The sequence below is a fragment of the Antechinus flavipes genome, chromosome 1 (assembly GCF_016432865.1).
Source record: "Antechinus flavipes isolate AdamAnt ecotype Samford, QLD, Australia chromosome 1, AdamAnt_v2, whole genome shotgun sequence".
NCBI classification, from domain to species: Eukaryota; Metazoa; Chordata; class Mammalia; order Dasyuromorphia; family Dasyuridae; genus Antechinus; species Antechinus flavipes.
In genome coordinates this window covers 377,077,192-377,095,457 of record NC_067398.1, presented here as the reverse complement: position 1 = coordinate 377,095,457, position 18,266 = coordinate 377,077,192, and the positions used below count along the sequence as shown (strand labels likewise).

Sequence of the window (18,266 nt, the reverse complement as noted above, 5' to 3'; positions counted from 1 at the left end):
TCAATAAATGAATGTCTTATGCTCCAAATAATACTTTGATGTTGCCACATGACTGTCTGTAGGCTCTGCCACATTCATTCTTGGATGCTTCCGCGTGTTCCCTGGCCGTGGCATAGTTAATTGCTGCTCTCGTGGGTATATGGTGATGTGCTAAGTGGCTTAAATGGAGCACCAGACTTGAAATCAGGAAAGCATGAGTTCAAAAACCTGCATTAGATATTCACTGTGTGATCCTGACCAAATCATTAACTTCCTTCAGCTTCGTTTCCTCATCAGTAAAATGGGGATAATAATAGCATTTATTTCATAGAGTAGTTGACTCAGGAGTGTGCTGGAACTTGCGTGTTTCAAGCTATCTGGGGAGAGCCAATTAGATTTTCAGTGTGAACCTTAGAATTGGCAAATGCAACAAATCAGGACTTAGTTTATTATTTCATTGATTATCTAAAATTAAGAAAGTCGAATATTAAAGAAAGAAAAATATTTAAAATGAAGATTAAAAGTATGTCACATGTACATTTTTTTTTCTCTTTCAGAGAACCACTTGTTAACCATTTACTAGCACACAGCTGGTGGTTGTGAGGATCAAATGGGATAATGGATGTCGAGTGTTTTGTAAGTCTTAAAGTGCTATATAAACGTTAATTATTATTACCGTATGAGGTCCCTCAAGAGAGAATGGCATTGAGATACTGGCAAAGTGAAATCACATTAATCATACCCTAGTTAGGACCCAGTAAAATCTCCATAAAGTGGATGTTGGAACCTATTGGCAAGAGTCCTTGTTTTCAAAGAAATAGTCCTACATTGCCAATTACATGATCTCTTAATTACCAAATCTAATAGCTGACCTTTTCTTAATTCTCATCCTTGTTGAGATCTGTCTCTATGTGTTTTTTAGACACTGTTCTCCTATTCTCATATCTATCTGACCACTCCTCCTAAAGCTCTTTTATACATATAAGGCCTGCTAACCACAAAAATCCTCCAAGAATGTCCCAGATCCTCTTCTCTTCTACTTCTGTATTTCACATGGTAAATTTACTGTCTTCCACAATTTCAATTATCTATATGCAGATGACTCTCAATTCTATTTGTCTAGCCCTAAGCTCTCTCTCAATTTCTTAACTTGTATCTTTAGACATCTCAAACTATATGCCCTATAGATATTATAAACTCAATGTGTAAAAAACTGAACTCATCATCTTTTTCAAAAACCTTCCATTCTTCCTAACTGTCCTGTTACTGCTGAGGATCCCCTCCACCTTCCCAATAATCCAGACTCATAATCTAGGTATCACTCTCAACTCCTCAGCCGTCCCCTCATATTCAATCTGTTGCCAAGTCCCACTATTTCTATCTTTATCACTTCTCTCAAAGCTATTCTCTTCTCTGCAGGCCCTTATCACCTTATGCCTGGACTTTTTCTGCCCCTTGTTCTCTCTGCCTTATCTCTTTCCATTCCAATTCATCTTCCATTTAGCTGACAAGCTGATCTTCCTAAAATGTACAACTAAACATGTCATACTCATCTGCTATTTAATAAACTCCAATGACTTTGAATTACCTCAAAGATAAAATATAAAACTGTTGGTTTTCAAAGTCCTTCATAACTCGCCCCGCCCTTTTACCTTTTTAGTCTTTTTCTATCTTACTCAGTATCTTCATGTACCCTATGAGCCCATGACAATGGCCCCCTTCTATTCCTCCAATAGGATTCTTTATTTCCCAACTCTGAGTATTTTCAGTTCCTATCCCCCGTACCTGAAATGCCCTCCCTCTTGTCCTCTACCTCCCAGCTTCCCTAGCTTGCTTCAGTATCAGCCAGTCTTACCTTTTGCAAAGTCTTTCCTAGTCTTGCTTCTTAATTTCTTCCCTCTGAGACTCCCTGAAATTCATTCTCAGTCCATTGTTATTTGCATGTTGTCTCCTCTATTAAACTGTGAGCTTGAGCTCATAGATGGTCTCTTGCCTTTCTTTATCCCCATCACTTAGCATACATGGTGCCTGGTATGTAGCTGGCTGACTGCTCAATAAGATTGGCTTGCCTTTGGGCTACTGGATAAAGTCTTGGTTAATTCTGGATTAAAGATATGAAAATGACCAGGATGCACTGGGTCACTTGGTTGATGGAAGCTAGACAGACTTAAATGTAGTAGAGGGGCAAAATAGGATTGTCTTCTGTTTCATTGCTTTATACATAAACTTCATTAGCAAAATCTGTATGTTTCAATTAGTTCAAATGCCTCTCTCCCTACAAGCAGAATGGTGTCCAATCTCTGTGATCTATACAGGGCGGGAGAGGGATCAGGGGAAGATGGGGAGAGGGAGGGCAGGTCACATCAGTGTTCTCTCAAGGAGCAGGCGTGTACTGTAGGAGCTATTTATCTGTTCTAAGAGTTCAGATGAATCAGTCTACTGGGGAATCTTGACTGGGGCAATTATTACCATAGGCAGTCCATGATGAGACCAGGCACCAAACAACACAGCAGCATTTGTACAGCCAATGGACTTTAGGTTCAGGTTCAAGGCACTGTTCTTCCAAATGAGGGAAAGTCAATTAAAGAAAGGTTCTCAAAGGGCCATTTAAGGAGAAGGCCAGAAAAAGACCAAAGAGGTGAGTTTCTATTCTAGTGGGAAATGGTAGCTCAAGACAATAGTTCAATCACTATTTGGACTGATTCAAAAGTAGAGACTGAAGACCAAGCAGAGGCTATTGTAGGGGAAGCAAACTAAATTTGGCACATAAGCAGGGAAGAATGTGATTAAGGGAGAACAGTTGCCAAAGGACACTTGGGCTAACTCAGCACTTCTCCTTTCCCAAGAGGCTGCCATAATCCCCTCTCCCCCATCCTATCCCCTTTACTGCTTGATGTGACATAGCTCTGAGATGTTGTGGTTCTGAGACTTGCAATCAAACTTGATGTGGGAGCTCCAGTGAACTTATATCAGCAATTCATGACATGGGCCAGATTAGGGATAGAGGACTAGGGGAAGTCTCTTTTGAATAGTAAAATTTGAAGAAATCTTAGAGGTAGGTCATCAAAAAAATATCCAAACCTTACCAGAAACATGAATTTCATCCATAACATCCCTATTGGAGGGTCATTCAGTCCTCTACCTCCAGAGGTAAAGAACTCCTTATTCAGAATGTAATCTACCTCATTTCTAGATTGCTCTAATTGTTAGAAAGGTACTCTTTTCATTCAGGTGGAATATGATTTTCACTCAGTGGGCATAGTTTTGCCCTCTCAAGTGTTGTAAAAGCCCAATCCCTTTGTCACTTGAATACCCTTTAAATATTTGAAAAACAACTCTGTTGCCCTAACTATCTCTTCTTTAGGCTAAACATCCAAAGGTCCTTCAATTTATCTTCATTTGCCATGTATCCAGTCTATTCACCATCCTGGCTGCCTGACTCACAAGTAGGGTAAGGTGAGTGGGACTTTGTCCCTGAGACTTTCCCCCTAAGTTTTGATAGTATTTGACTGCCTTCTTAGAATTACAGAGGCAGAGCTGGCAAGGACCTTAGAAGTCAGTTAATCTAAGCTCCTCACTTAACTGATGCTGAAACTGAGGTCTAGGTAAGATAAGTGGATTGCCCAAAGTGACACTGGTGGTAGTGTCAGAGGCAGGATTTGAACCCAGGTCTTCTGCGTCTAGAGCTAATTCTCTTTTCATTATTTCACTTCCACTGACCTTAGCACCTTTTAACAAAAATAATTAGAACAAAGCTCCCAGATGGCATACTGATAATCATACCCACATGGAGTCTTCCTTGGTCTAGAGATGCCTCAGCCTCCAAAATTTGGAGGAAGGATGGAACAGTGCAAAGAGCATTGCACTCAAAAGACTGACCAAGACCTGAATTCAAATTCTGCCTCACTAATTATCCACTAATTCACCTCAGTAAAATTACTTAACCAACTTGGACCTCAATATCTTCATTAGTCTATTATATTAGAGGAGCTCTTTAGTCTCTTCTAACTCTAAATTTGTTATCCTATGAATACATTTGTGGGCTCTCACCTGTGGGCATTTTCTATTTCCCAGTAAGATATAAGCTTGAGATCAAGACTTATTTCTATGTCTAGAACAGTGCAAATACTGTAAGCACAAAGTAGGTGTTTAGTTAATGCTTGTTTATTGATGCTTGGTGATATACAGATCAGCTTGCATTACGCACAAAAACTGCTGGTTATGGCTTTGTTAATCCCTCTCTCAGAAATTGGTCTGTTTGTGGGAATATGTCTTCCTGTTGCCCAGATAGGACTTTTTTTTTTTTTTTTTTTTTTTACCTTTCTTCTCCTATATGATCCAAACATTCAATTTGTTTCTTGATAGAAATGGACGTTGCAGGGCTAGCAGCATCAGGAATACTCCTTATGAAAATACAAGAATTATATCCAAACCTAATTTTATTGTATGCTTTGTACCTGCAGGTATTATAATAGGCAAATAGCAGGAGCAGGAAGAAATCTATAGAATTCTGCATTAGGAATTGTTAGCCCTGCAGACAAAGGTGCCTTTTTCTGGACAGTTTCTAGTCCCCATAAAAATGCCATGTGGCATAATAGATAGATAGACTATTGTACCTGGAATCAGTAAGATTTGGTTTCAGACACTTTCTGGTTATGCAATCCTAGCCAAATCATTAACTTCTCTTAGCCTCAGTTTCCCCACATATAAAGAAGCATAATAATAGCACCTACTCTCTATAAGATCATTGTGAGGATTAAAAGAGAATAATATATGTGAAGTATTTGCAAGCTTTAAAGGGTTTTTACTAACTCATCAGGTTCTTACCTCTTTCAAAGGGATATAGTGGGCATGGAGACTCCATACCTGCTGTGAACTTTTCTCTCGACTCTATCTGAATATTGTTTTTCTCTCTCCTCTATCTGAATGTTATCTTCCATTAAGGCCCCTCTTCAGTGCCTCATCATAGTAGAGAGGTGCTTACTCCTTCTCCAAAGTTAGCAAAATCCAATTCTAGCATGCTCTTCTAAATTGGGAAAAACTGAAGCATGGACTTCATGTTGAGCTGTGGCTCTGTCAGCTGAAGCCCAGCCCATCTAAATTCAAAAAGGCTCTTGTATACATTGGCCACAGGGTAATGAATTTTTTTTTTTTTTGGCCAAAACAACTCACTAAAATGATGGTCTTCTGAGATGTATAGATGGGCAGAATATCCACAATGATGAAATTATAAGTCCTTGGAATAATAAAATGCCTGATTATATATGAGTGGCCTTGCTACAGAACAAATGCATTTACCCACACTTTCCATCTGGAGCAAGTCACTCTTCTTTGCTCCATAGGCCCTTGACAGCTCAGAGACATCAAACATAGAATCAAATATACTGAGTATGCTTGGTTGCATACTCAGTGGTTCAGGAGATAATGTATGGCTGGAACTGCTGAGAATCATAGATCTTGAGTGAGAAAGTTCTTTAGAGGTCATTGAATTCATTGTCTTCTTTTTTCCAATGAGGAAACCAAAGTCAGGAAGCTAAATGACTTGCCTAAGTTCACACATTAGAGACAGTGAAGATCAGGGCAGGCTTTAGACTTCTATCTCTAAACTTGGGCTTTTTGCACCATTCTAAACGAGTGATGTGTAAGTCAGGAAGCTAAATGACTTGCCTAAGTTCACACATTAGAGACAGTGAAGATCAGGGCAGGCTTTAGACTTCTATCTCTAAACTTGGGCTTTTTGCACCATTCTAAACGAGTGATGTGTAAGTATCTACCTTTTACCCTACACTCTGGCCGCCTGGCATAGGTGAATGAATGCTAGACTTGGAATCAGAAGGTTGAGTTTGAATTCCAGGTCCCACACTTATTAGATGTATAAATTTGGGTAACTCCTTTAACCTCTCAGAGCCTCAGTTCCCTCATCTGTATAATGACTTCCCTACTTCATAGAAAACATAAATTGTAGCACACACATATTCTTCTGTGTGTTGTACATGGAGATTTACCCCAACACATCTCTAGCTCCAATAAGGATGTAGTTGAATGTGTAGTTCAGCCTATCTTGGACCGCCGGATTACCTGATTCATTGGAAAGGGAATGTGTCCCTTACACAGACCGTGGGAACCAGTCTGAGATCACCATTTAGTTGCTCAGTTCCATCACAGACAGCTGGAAAGGTCTTGACATGATAAAGGGACTCTATAATGGTCCTTCATAATCTGTCCTTCTCTACCTTTCCAGTTTTTTTATACTTTACTTCCCACCACTTATTACATGATGTTATGATATTAGTCTTCCTGCTATCCCTCACGCATGATACTCCATGATATTCTCTCTACCCCAGGCATTTTCAGTCAGTGCCTGGAATTTTCTATCGCTTCATCTCCATCCACTTCTTGGCTTCTCTAAAGTCTCAGCTAAAGTTTCTTTAAACTTTTCCTGATTCTCCTTCTTCTAATGCCTTCACTTTATTATTTCCAATTTTTCTTTACATAGCTTGCTTGTTCATAATTGTTCATATTTTATCCTCCCCATTAGACTCTGAGCTCCCTGAGAATAAAGATTCTTTTTGCATTTCTTTGTACCTCAGGAGCTTAGGATTGTGCTGGCACATAGTAGGTTTTTAATTTAAAGCTAGTTTTACTTGCCCCTGACAGGTGATCTCCATTAGCAATAACTGTATGCTATAGTTTCCTTTCCATTGACTAGTTTTATCCCAAGGACAATTTAGTGAGCAACCCTTTCCAGTGAGTGAGTGAATCTGTATGGTTTGTCCAAGGCTGGGACAGGAGTATCATATCACTGTTCTCTTAGGTAGCAAGAGCTGACTCTAGGGAGCTGTTCTGGGAGAACAGGTTAATTATTCTTCTGGGAAATCTGAATGTGGAAATAACTGTCTTGCTATTCCAAGATGAGGCTGATGTGGGAGGTAGCAGCTTCTATCTGGCCCCTTAATGTCCATTCAGAGATTATGGTGTGAGTTCATTTAACACTTGGAATGTTATAGTGACAAAATGTTTATTGTTTGCTAGGTATTTGTGAAGGAGGACACAAGAAACACACACACACACACACACACACACACACACACACACACACACACACATATACTTCTCACCCCTCAACAATTTTTCTTCACTTTTTTCCCTTTTCCTCCTTCTTTCTCATCTTCACTCTCTTCTTTTTCCTCCTTTTCTCTCTCCTTCTCCTTTTCTTCCATCATCTTCTTCCTTCCCTCTCTCCTTTTCTCCTTCCATTTCTTTTTCTTATTATTTCTTTCCCCACCTTCCTCCCTTTTTCTTTCTTCCACTGATACTCTGGCATCAATAATTGCAATTTAATATCTATTTTTTTAAAAAATGGACACATCAATATTGATTTACACACAATCCCTTTTTCCCAATTGCCACTGATGGATTTGGGGGCTTTTGGAAGGTGAATGAGTGATGATTTTCAGAAAATCAAGTTAATAGCTAAATAATTCCCTGGCTCAGAAACTGCAGCAAGTGTAAGGGGAAAGGAGAAGGCAAAAAACCCCTTAGCCCCAGCTTGGCTTTTATTATTAACAAGGAGAAAAATTAAATTTAAATAAATGTAATATTTATTCATATTTCCTTTATACAGCTACCTAAGGTTAATAAAACTTTTGAGCTGTGTCAGCTCTGCTCTTCCTAGAACACTGAACTGCAGGGGAAATGAGAAGTAAATTCTTAAGATCAATGCAAACTAGTTCAACATTACTCAAAAAAAGAGGGTATTTTAACTTTCTGAAGGCCCCAGAATTCTGCTAATCTAGATCTTCAGATTTCTCTCACCTTCAAATTGCACAAACCTAAATGCCTTTCCTTTCTCCCTAGTCTCCCCCTCCTCTCCTAGAACTCTCTGATAAGATTTGGGGCTGAGGGATGGGAAAATGAGAGAAGGGGATGAAGGGAAATCCACTCACCTGATAGGCTGCTGGCCTCATCTCATGTATCTTTTCTTTCTTCTTCCGGGTAGAAGAGCTGGAGGCCAGGAACAAAGCCCTTGTGGGGCTATTCTTTCATCCATTTTATTTTTATTGCTCTCACTCAAGGTGTAGGCAGCTGTCTACCTACATGGTATGACATGGGTAGTCCTAGGAAGGTCCTCTTGTCTCCCAAACATTGCTGCCTCTACCAGCAATTTTCTAAAGTGTCTAAAATTCCACCATTGTAGTTTTCCTTTCTTGAAGTATTCTTTTTAGCTGGCTCCTCTTTTTTCCTTCAAGCCCCAATTTTCCCTTCCCCCACTTATGCTACTGCCCTCCCTTCCTCCCCCAAAAGGGATCCATTCAGTCTTCAATTTTTAAATGAGTTTGTCATGGTAAATCCTTCTAAACCTAGAGGGTGATAAGGTCCCTGAGAGAGGAATTGGGTATTTGGGGAATGTGTGTGAGGGGGGGGGGGAAGGGTTAACATATACCTCGGGGATGGGAGAGGAGGGATGAAGGAGGGGGATAGTTAAAACTCCATGGTGTTTGGGGTTTTTTGTTTTTTGAGTAAATAAACAGATAAACAAAAAACAGATTGACTTTTAGAATTGGCTCCTGTGTCATCCTCTCTGTGACTCTTTTTTTCCTTTTTTAGTTTCCTTTCTACTGAATTCAATTCTTCTTGACCATCTAAAGCTGTTAAGGTCATAGGCCTTCCTTGTGGTTTTTTACTGCTACGCCAAACTATGCCAGGCCTAAGGCACTCCAATTCCCTCAGATTCTCCTAGTTAGGAGAGGGGACACCCCTAAGTCTACTTAAGACAAAGGCTTTTTCAAGGGGGTTTTATCAACAGCCATAAAAAGAAAATAAAATTAGTTTTAGAAAGCAGCAAAGTATTGAGAAAGAAGGCAAAGGTATTGAATCCTAAAATATACCTCAGCTGGTCTGGATACATAACCTCTAAATGGCATCTGTAGCTGATTTCAGGACTTCAAGATTAGTGTTCTTCTCTTCCTGATCTCATCGGCTCCTATCCTAGTTCCTTTTGGTATCTAAGTTTGGATTCTCAAGGTCCTTCCTGTCACCATTTTTTCAGTAGAGATTATAGGTGCCATAATTCCTTCTTATTAGCAAGCAAAATTATTATTTAGTAAGAAAGAGTCGTTTCATTCTGACAGGATGTAGCAATGTATCCTCAACAGCTGAGAAAGCCCAACTACTGTATACAAAACAAATACTTATTAGTGGTTATTCTGTTGGATCTTTACTCTTTGTCTATCCTATACAACCCATGTAAGGAGTTACAGAAGTGGAAGATTCAGTCTCTGCTATTCAGAGCTCATGGGATAGTTGAAAGACAAATGAAATAAATATCAGGGGAAAATGTGAATCCATACATAAGTGCATATATGACAACTAAGTGCCAACGTGAGTGACATTCTCTCCTACAATAAAACTATACAAAAAGTGTTTTTAAAAGAAGGATAGTGTTCATGGAGGACACTTATCTTGAGCTGGGCCTGAAAAATTGAATAGGATTTAAAGAGGCAAAGAGGAAAAGGAAGGACCTACTAGTTGGAGGAAGAGTATGAGAAAAGTGTGTATGTATAGGGATGTGAGAAAGAGATCAAGGGATGAACTAGTGAACATAGGAACAATATAGATGCTGGCCTGGCTGAAACAGGGTGCATATAAGGGAAGAGTGAGAGATAAAATTGGTTGGCTGTGTTAAGACCATATTTCAAAGGCCTTTGAATATTAGAGGAGTTTGGACTTTTTCTTGCAGGCAATGAAGAGCCATTGAAGTTTCTTCAACAGAAAACATGACAGTATTTTAGGAATAGCAATCTGAAAGGAGCTATGGTCAGGGGGACAAACAGTGTGCCCTATTTCCTATATGGAGGGAGTTTAGTGTAAAGAATATGGAGCTTAGAATCAGAAGGCCTGGGTCTAAATCCCATCTCTTGTGATTCTGGGTAATTCATCTTACCTCTCTAGGCATGGGAACAATTATACTTTCATTAATGCTGCTTTAGTAGAGTTCTTGTGAGAATCAAATGTAATATATGTAAAGTGATATGTGAAAGATATTAATATTAGCACTAGGAATCTAATAATCGGAATAAAGTTAGACTTTGCTGTTGGTTCTTAGGCAAGTCATTTACTGGTCTGAGACTTGTTTTCCTTGTCTATAAAATGAAGACATTTTACTAAATGATTTCCAAGTTTCTTTCCAGCTCTAAGAGTCTACTTTCTATTAATTAATTCTCAGAGGAACTATGTGTAAGATAGCTAGGGAGTATCTGAAAACAACAGCAGGTCCAATGATCCAAAAATGTCTCTAGGGAGAAAAGGGACATAGAATAAGCCTCAAGATATTTAGGGTCTTCAAAAGAGAGAGATGAGAGGTGTGGGTGTGTGCATCTATCTGTCTATGTGTCTACTGAGATAGAGCCCAGGATTCTGTGAGATGAGGCACAAGTTTGTTTCTACTGGGACATGAATCATTTTTCCTGAGTTATTAAAGAAATACACTGGGGAGAAGAATGGAATAAAGACTAATTTAATCTGTTTGGAGAATTTTAGCTGAACACTCCTCTTTAATCTTTTATCTGGTTAAGTGAGTTTGGGGAATTCCATCACGATTTCCACTGACCCTACTGGAGCTTTTTAGAAGAATGGCAAAGGTAGAAAAGGAGGAGCCTCAATTATTCCTTTAATCAGAATAATTAGTGTTATGTGGCTTGTAACCTGTCTCTGAAAGCAGTCTATAAGAAAAGCTCCAGACAGGTTTTGAGCAACATCAGAAATATTGCAATGAATATATATCATTCCCAGAGTACTCCTTTGAAGGAACTAACAAAGTGTAAATGTTGGTAATGTTTGCTAAAAAGCAACTAGTTATCTCATTACTTTATAGTCATATGCCATACATAATAAGGCAGGTAAAATGGAAAAAAGGTAACACTTTTTTAATGACTATTCAAAATATTTAAAATATTTATTAAGAAAAAGACAATTCCCTTAAGAACCTAGTTTGGGGGGGAGGAAGAGGTAGAGCAGTTGTTGGAAGCAGACATGAATGATAAATTTAAGAATCTAAGTAAATACATGTTTAATGATGAGTTAGAAAGGAGGAGACTTATAAAAGGGGAGAGAGGACTAGCATTCATTAATTCAGAAGTCTGGCTCTCAGGTGAAAAAAATCTGATTTTATTCAGATTGTTTCGCCGTCTTAAGGGAATGGGGAAAATGGGAAGAAGCTGTTTTTCTCTTTCTATTTCAAACCAAATAAAGAGAACAAGGCATACTGAAGGACTTTTTTGGAGGCCCAATTAGGAAGCCTTTAACTAGGGGAGCTATGAATAGACCTAATATAAGGAAAAAGTAATTTAAGCATAAATATAGGTTTTGAGGAAAAAAGAGATAATTTCAGTTAATCAGAAACCAGGTTCTTGTCCCTATGCATTGATATTTCTTTATACCTTGCTCGAGATGATATTTTCCTCTTTACATCTATGTATCCATGAATATTATGATCATAGTTAAATAGTCATATTATTATTTTGACAGCCTTCAGGCATATCCAGATTCCTGTTGTACACTGGTTTCATGAAAATATGTTAAATGAAATAATATTACAAAGGGCAATTAGTTCCATAGGAATGATGTATTTTGGACCTATGGCCAAGTGATTAGGGTTTTACAATCTTATAATAAAATTTGATTATAACTTATCAATGTTGTTGTTATGAAATGACTGATCAGGACAATGTGACATGTTCCTAGCACAAAGCCCTCTCAAGATTCTGTACTATTAAGTTTTCTCCCACCAGGCTGACATTCTACTTCCAGATTCTATTTTTATTACTAAAACTACAAAATGATTTCTCTGGACCCAGCCAACAGTGGACCCGTTTCTTTGTGTTTCTTCATCTAGGAAATCTCGAGTCTCATTCCTGGCACATAGCTCTCTGATTCAGAATGAAATAGCTAAGGAAAAATAACATCAACATACTTCAATATTTCTTCAAAGATCTGTGATTTTATGACTTGGACTTCCACAAATCTTTGACAGCTTGATAGTGTTTTCTTCTTGAAAAATAACAATAACAAAATTTATCACCTGGTATCTAACATTGTAATGGCAAGTAGAGTTGGTCCTTACACAATTACCATATGATCAGTCACATAAAAAGCTTTAATTGATTAAACTTGCCAGCCTCCTTTTGGTATAACCTTTGAGAACTTAGGATCACCTTCAAACCAAGATGGAGCATTAGATCTTTACAGAGGATCTTAATCATATGGTTGATAATCTAAATATATCCCCCCTTCCAAATTATCAGGGCATAGTAATATCATGATGGAGGGTCAGGAGAGTCCTTCAGAAGTGAAAGCTGAGTAAGGATGAGAGGAAGAGAGTAAAATGTAATCTTATGGAGTGACAAGAGGTACGTTTCTAAGGGTTACTTGTGATCCCAGACTTAAACCTGTCTAGCTCAAATCCTCTAGGTTATGGCCTCATCTGTTTTCACACAAGATAATGGAGTATGGCCACAACATTTTTCATAAAGAAATTAAAAAGCAGAGTTAATCTGGGTATGAAATTTCATATTCTGTTTAGGAGGGACCCACTCAAGAAATTCCACCCCAAGATGTTCTGCCTACTGGAGACAACCCACTCAAGAAATCCTACCCCTAGGAAGTTGCCTGCCCAAGAAGTTCTACATTCATATATCTTTTCTCCAAGGGAGAGGAATAGGGAGAAAAGAAAAAGTTCTGGCTACCCTAGGATAGGTTAGCTACTCATGACCCTCCAAATTCAAATGCAACTCCATCACCTGGTCTTACCTTCAACAAGGCTGACATCAAAGGAAATTGTACATCTATCTTTACAGATATTTCTGAGACTACAAAGCCCTTTCTACCTCCAGTGGGAAACTCTTTTCTGCTATCATTTAATGCTCCTCTGACCTTTCTTCCCAAAGTGTGTGTTATTCACAGTAGTACAGCTGAGAAGATTTCTTTTTGGCCTAGTTTTGCCTCAGTACTCCATCTTGCACATCCTCCTCCCTTCTGGTCTAACCAAAAACTAGTTTTTTCCACTCAAATGACTACTTGGAAATGCAAAATTTCTATGGACCAGTTATCTTTCTCCTCTTAAATGCTTTCATTGGCTGGTACAAGTACTACATATCTTAATGAGGGACTGGCAGATAACTAGAGAAATTGGTGGATGTACATCCATTGGAATCAGGCACTATTCCTTACCTGGCTCTCCCTACCCCCCAGGAAACAGATTGCTCTGGAGATGTAGCCCTGTTGATCCTCCCTCCCCCACTTCTATTCTTTTGGACTGTATAGCTATGCATTTGAGGGCAGATTGACCCATTCTCGATGGAGGAGACTTGTGGATGATGAGTTGTTTCTCTTCCTTGATGGCATGAAGATTACCAACTCCTTTGCTCCCATGTAAAGATAGTCCTGGACAACTGGAGCTCACTGGAAGAGTCCCAGATGTTTCATTTGGTATTGGCAATGGAGGACACAGTGAGGTGTGGGAGATACCAGGGGGTGGAAGAGGCAGACCAAACCAGCCCATCGAGAACGAGAGGAAGAGATCACTAAAGAATGGTCCTGTTTTGTTTTATTTATTTTTTTAAACTGTGCTTTATTTAGGGCTAAGCTGGAGAAAGCGTCATCCAATAGTTACAGAAGGTTACAAGGAGTTTTAGGGAATTGAGAGTGAAAAGAGCAGTTGTATCAAACTGCAGCTGTTTTTTTTTTGTTTGTTTGTTTTGTTTTGTTTTGTTTGTTTTTACATCTGGACTTCCAAAGAGGAGGAGCCAAAGGAGAGAGGAAAGTAAAAACAAAAATCTAACCAAAAAACCAAACAAACCAAATGAATAGAAAGGAAAGAGGCCTGAGAGGAGTAAGAGAAACTTGATCTTCTAAACCAAAAAGTACAGAAAAAAAAGGGGAGTTGGGAAAGACGCTCCCACTCCCCCTACCACACCAGGTGGCCTGTACTCAAGCAAGGAGGAGTCAAGGCAGAATGCCAAAGCAAGTCTTTCTAAAGGTGAAAATAAATTATAATAAATATGATATACTTTAAAATATATGTTCTTAAATAATTGTGTTTTTTTCTGATTCTGAGTTTTTAATCAATGTCTTTAACTGCTCTAAAGTCATTTACCAAAGATAAATATCGTGCTTTCATTAAATAGTTTTCCTTGTTTTTTCTCTATCATTACAATTAAAAGTCCTACAAAATATGCAAATTTATTTACAGAAAAACAGAGCCGGCATCATTTTAAACATCCCTGTTTTTCAAAATTCCTTGTAAACAGTTTCAGAAATTCTTCAAAGATTGTGTTTTTTCTTTCTTTTTTTTTTTGTTTGTTTTTAAGGTTTTTGTTTGTGTCGTTTTAAGATGAAAGTTCCCAGTTCTCCCTTGCCCTGAAAGTCTCTAGAGCGAGCATGGAAGCTATTGAAGCAGAAGGTGGTTAGGGCTTGCGGAGAGAGCAGCTCCTTGGGGGAGCGAAGCGTTTAGTCTATAGCTGTGGGATTCAAGGAGAGGACGAGGTCAGAGACAGAGACAACCCGGAGTTCCTTGCGTCGCCTCCCCCATGCCACCTGGCGGCCTCCATCCTTCTGTCCATCTGTCCATCAGATTAGCAAGAACTGAGTGGCTTTCAATTCTCCGGCTGGACGAAGCTGGAATGCTCGCAGTTTCGGAAAGGAGTGGCCCAGGGTCCCCCTCAGCAAATAATGTCCAACAGCGATCGGCAGAGAGAAGGGGGATTGATGCTCAGTCTAAACTCTACAAAAGTTACAATTCTACAACATCTTGGATTTTTAGCAGGAATGCTAACTTCTATAGTTTTTTTTTTTTTTTTTTTGCTTTTTTTCTTTCCTCTAATTTTTCTTCTATTATATAGGTATTTTAAACTTTTCTTTTTTTTTTTTTAATTCTGTACAACTATTAGGATTTTAAAAGGGGTGGGGGAAGAGTTAGAAGCATTTACAGACTTTTCACAACAACTATCTTTCCTTGTATATATCCCTTATTTTGTTTCCTTACTTGGTTTCCTCCCATCTCAAAGATATTTATAGATTTTTTTTTATTCCGCTATCCCCAAATATCCATCTTGCTTGTCTTAAAATCTCCATCCATACATATGATACAGAAAACCATAGGAAAGGTTTATAGACTCGAATAAAGGTCATCAAAGCGCCTCTCATAGTATCAAAGAACTATTATCTTGCCAGTTTAAAAGCATTGAAGCAGATTTTTTCTTTTTTTTTTTTTTTTGTTTTTGTTTTTGTTTTTTTTTTTTTGTTCTTGTTTTTGTATTTTTTTTTTATTACATATTTCATTGAATTGCTCTTGGCTGCTTTGGGAACAGCCCTGAGGCAGGAAGGAGACTTGTTCCCTCCCCTCCCCATTCCCCCTCTATTTGACATAGAGCTACACATCTGCAATAAAAAGTTTGGTCCTTTGGTCCCTAAATAGCTAAAGGAATGACAGATACAGATACTCAATGGCCACTATTTTGGCCACAACCGGGGATCATGCCCCGCCTTGCCCAATGGCTGGCATCCAGCCTGCCTCACCCAACGAGGCGCCATTGGCAGAAAAAGCCCGTGGATCCATAACCAGCATCTCTTCCCAATTTCTGGCCTTTCATCCTCCTTTTCTGGTCTATTTTTGTTTTATTTTTTAAAGTTAATTTCCTTTTGTGTATGTTTATGTTTATTTTTTTCTTCTTCATCAACTTCTTTAAGTCATATATATATATATATTTTCCCCAAGTACGTATCCTCTGAACTCCATAGACGCGATCCTTTTCTTGAAGAAATGTTACAGTCAGAGAGTGTGTCTGGAGTCTTCAGCTTGATTGATATTGATATTGGCTGATATGTCAAAGGTGTCATCCAACAGTTCTCATTTATATATATATGTATATATATATAGGTTTGTGTTTTTTTTTTAATGTAGCCCATTCAGCATCCTGCCCTAAAATGAAGAAAACCAGGCCAATTAAGCTGAGACAGGAACAACAGGGAAAATGGCATCAAAAGCGCAAACATCACAAGATACCCTGCCCTGAAGTGGGGAGGGGGGCATTCTTGGAGGAAGGGGGAAGAGTAAGGAGTCCCATGTTGCCAATTAGTCATGATCATGATAAATAAAAAGAAGTTCGTTCCTATGCTTCTGAGTAAGAAAAAGATTGGGGAGCGGTGGGGTAAGGTGATTGTGGTCGATGTGGAGTTGTGGTGAGAATGTGTTCATCCATCAGTTCCTCCCAAACACCACCGGTATATCCCCAAGGACTGGATTTGGGTTCTTCTGCTAGGATATTATCAAAAAGAAGAATTGAAAAAATGGGTTCTGAATCTTTCATTTAACTTGTTCTTTATGAAGAAGTTACTAAGGATACAGTATGTATACAATTACCTGGCAAACTAGCAAATTCTTGTGACCCACCCCCTACCTTACCCCTCTAGAAGAGGAGAAAGATAATACCAGTGAAATGAAACATTCCAGAATCTTTACCCACCAACCACCAATTATTCCTTTCCCAAGCAGATAGCTATTTGCAAGGTTGTGTATACATATGTATACCTAGATATGTGTATAGTGTATTCATGTGTATATTTATGTATATGTATATATAGATGGAATATATTGATATCTATATAGACATAATCATATTTTTCTCTTATATGAAAGGGAATTTAGCAGAAACTCAGGAGTTTCAGGAAGTGGGAAGGGAAAAGCAAAGGAAGTTAAAACAGTTAATAACCAAACTGAGATAATAATTCAAACAATTCTTAATAGCTGAAAAGTAGTAGTTTGGGGGAGTTTTGTTTTTGTTTTTGTTTTTTTTTTTTTTGTTCTTGTTTTTGTATTTTTTTTTTTATTACATATTTCATTGAATTGCTCTTGGCTGCTTTGGGAACAGCCCTGAGGCAGGAAGGAGACTTGTTCCCTCCCCTCCCCATTCCCCCTCTATTTGACATAGAGCTACACATCTGCAATAAAAAGTTTGGTCCTTTGGTCCCTAAATAGCTAAAGGAATGACAGATACAGATACTCAATGGCCACTATTTTGGCCACAACCGGGGATCATGCCCCGCCTTGCCCAATGGCTGGCATCCAGCCTGCCTCACCCAACGAGGCGCCATTGGCAGAAAAAGCCCGTGGATCCATAACCAGCATCTCTTCCCAATTTCTGGCCTTTCATCCTCCTTTTCTGGTCTATTTTTGTTTTATTTTTTAAAGTTAATTTCCTTTTGTGTATGTTTATGTTTATTTTTTTCTTCTTCATCAACTTCTTTAAGTCATATATATATATATATTTTCCCCAAGTACGTATCCTCTGAACTCCATAGACGCGATCCTTTTCTTGAAGAAATGTTACAGTCAGAGAGTGTGTCTGGAGTCTTCAGCTTGATTGATATTGATATTGGCTGATATGTCAAAGGTGTCATCCAACAGTTCTCATTTATATATATATGTATATATATATAGGTTTGTGTTTTTTTTTAATGTAGCCCATTCAGCATCCTGCCCTAAAATGAAGAAAACCAGGCCAATTAAGCTGAGACAGGAACAACAGGGAAAATGGCATCAAAAGCGCAAACATCACAAGATACCCTGCCCTGAAGTGGGGAGGGGGCATTCTTGGAGGAAGGGGAAGAGTAAGGAGTCCCATGTTGCCAATTAGTCATGATCATGATAAATAAAAAGAAGTTCGTTCCTATGCTTCTGAGTAAGAAAAAGATTGGGGAGCGGTGGGGTAAGGTGATTGTGGTCGATGTGGAGTTGTGGTGAGAATGTGTTCATCCATCAGTTCCTCCCAAACACCACCGGTATATCCCCAAGGACTGGATTTGGGTTCTTCTGCTAGGATATTATCAAAAAGAAGAATTGAAAAAATGGGTTCTGAATCTTTCATTTAACTTGTTCTTTATGAAGAAGTTACTAAGGATACAGTATGTATACAATTACCTGGCAAACTAGCAAATTCTTGTGACCCACCCCCTACCTTACCCCTCTAGAAGAGGAGAAAGATAATACCAGTGAAATGAAACATTCCAGAATCTTTACCCACCAACCACCAATTATTCCTTTCCCAAGCAGATAGCTATTTGCAAGGTTGTGTATACATATGTATACCTAGATATGTGTATAGTGTATTCATGTGTATATTTATGTATATGTATATATAGATGGAATATATTGATATCTATATAGACATAATCATATTTTTCTCTTATATGAAAGGGAATTTAGCAGAAACTCAGGAGTTTCAGGAAGTGGG

The 18,266-nt window shown here is 38.5% G+C and overlaps 1 protein-coding gene across 43 annotated transcripts in view; it reads right to left on the bottom strand.

Moving 5' to 3' along the window:
- Positions 1-13,565: 13,565 nt before the first annotated feature.
- CELF4 (CUGBP Elav-like family member 4) overlaps positions 13,566-18,266 on the bottom strand; it is a 554,778-nt gene continuing 550,077 nt past the window's right edge. For 19 of the 43 annotated variants that reach the window (XM_051969697.1, XM_051969706.1, XM_051969716.1 and 16 more), the window contains one exon: positions 13,566-15,955. Coding sequence is in view for 15 of the 43 variants with exons in the window: in XM_051969706.1 (XP_051825666.1) it covers positions 15,929-15,955 (27 nt within the window). In the remaining 28 variants the exon portion in view is untranslated. The other 24 variants (XM_051969701.1, XM_051969694.1, XM_051969719.1 and 21 more) reach the window with 5 other exon arrangements.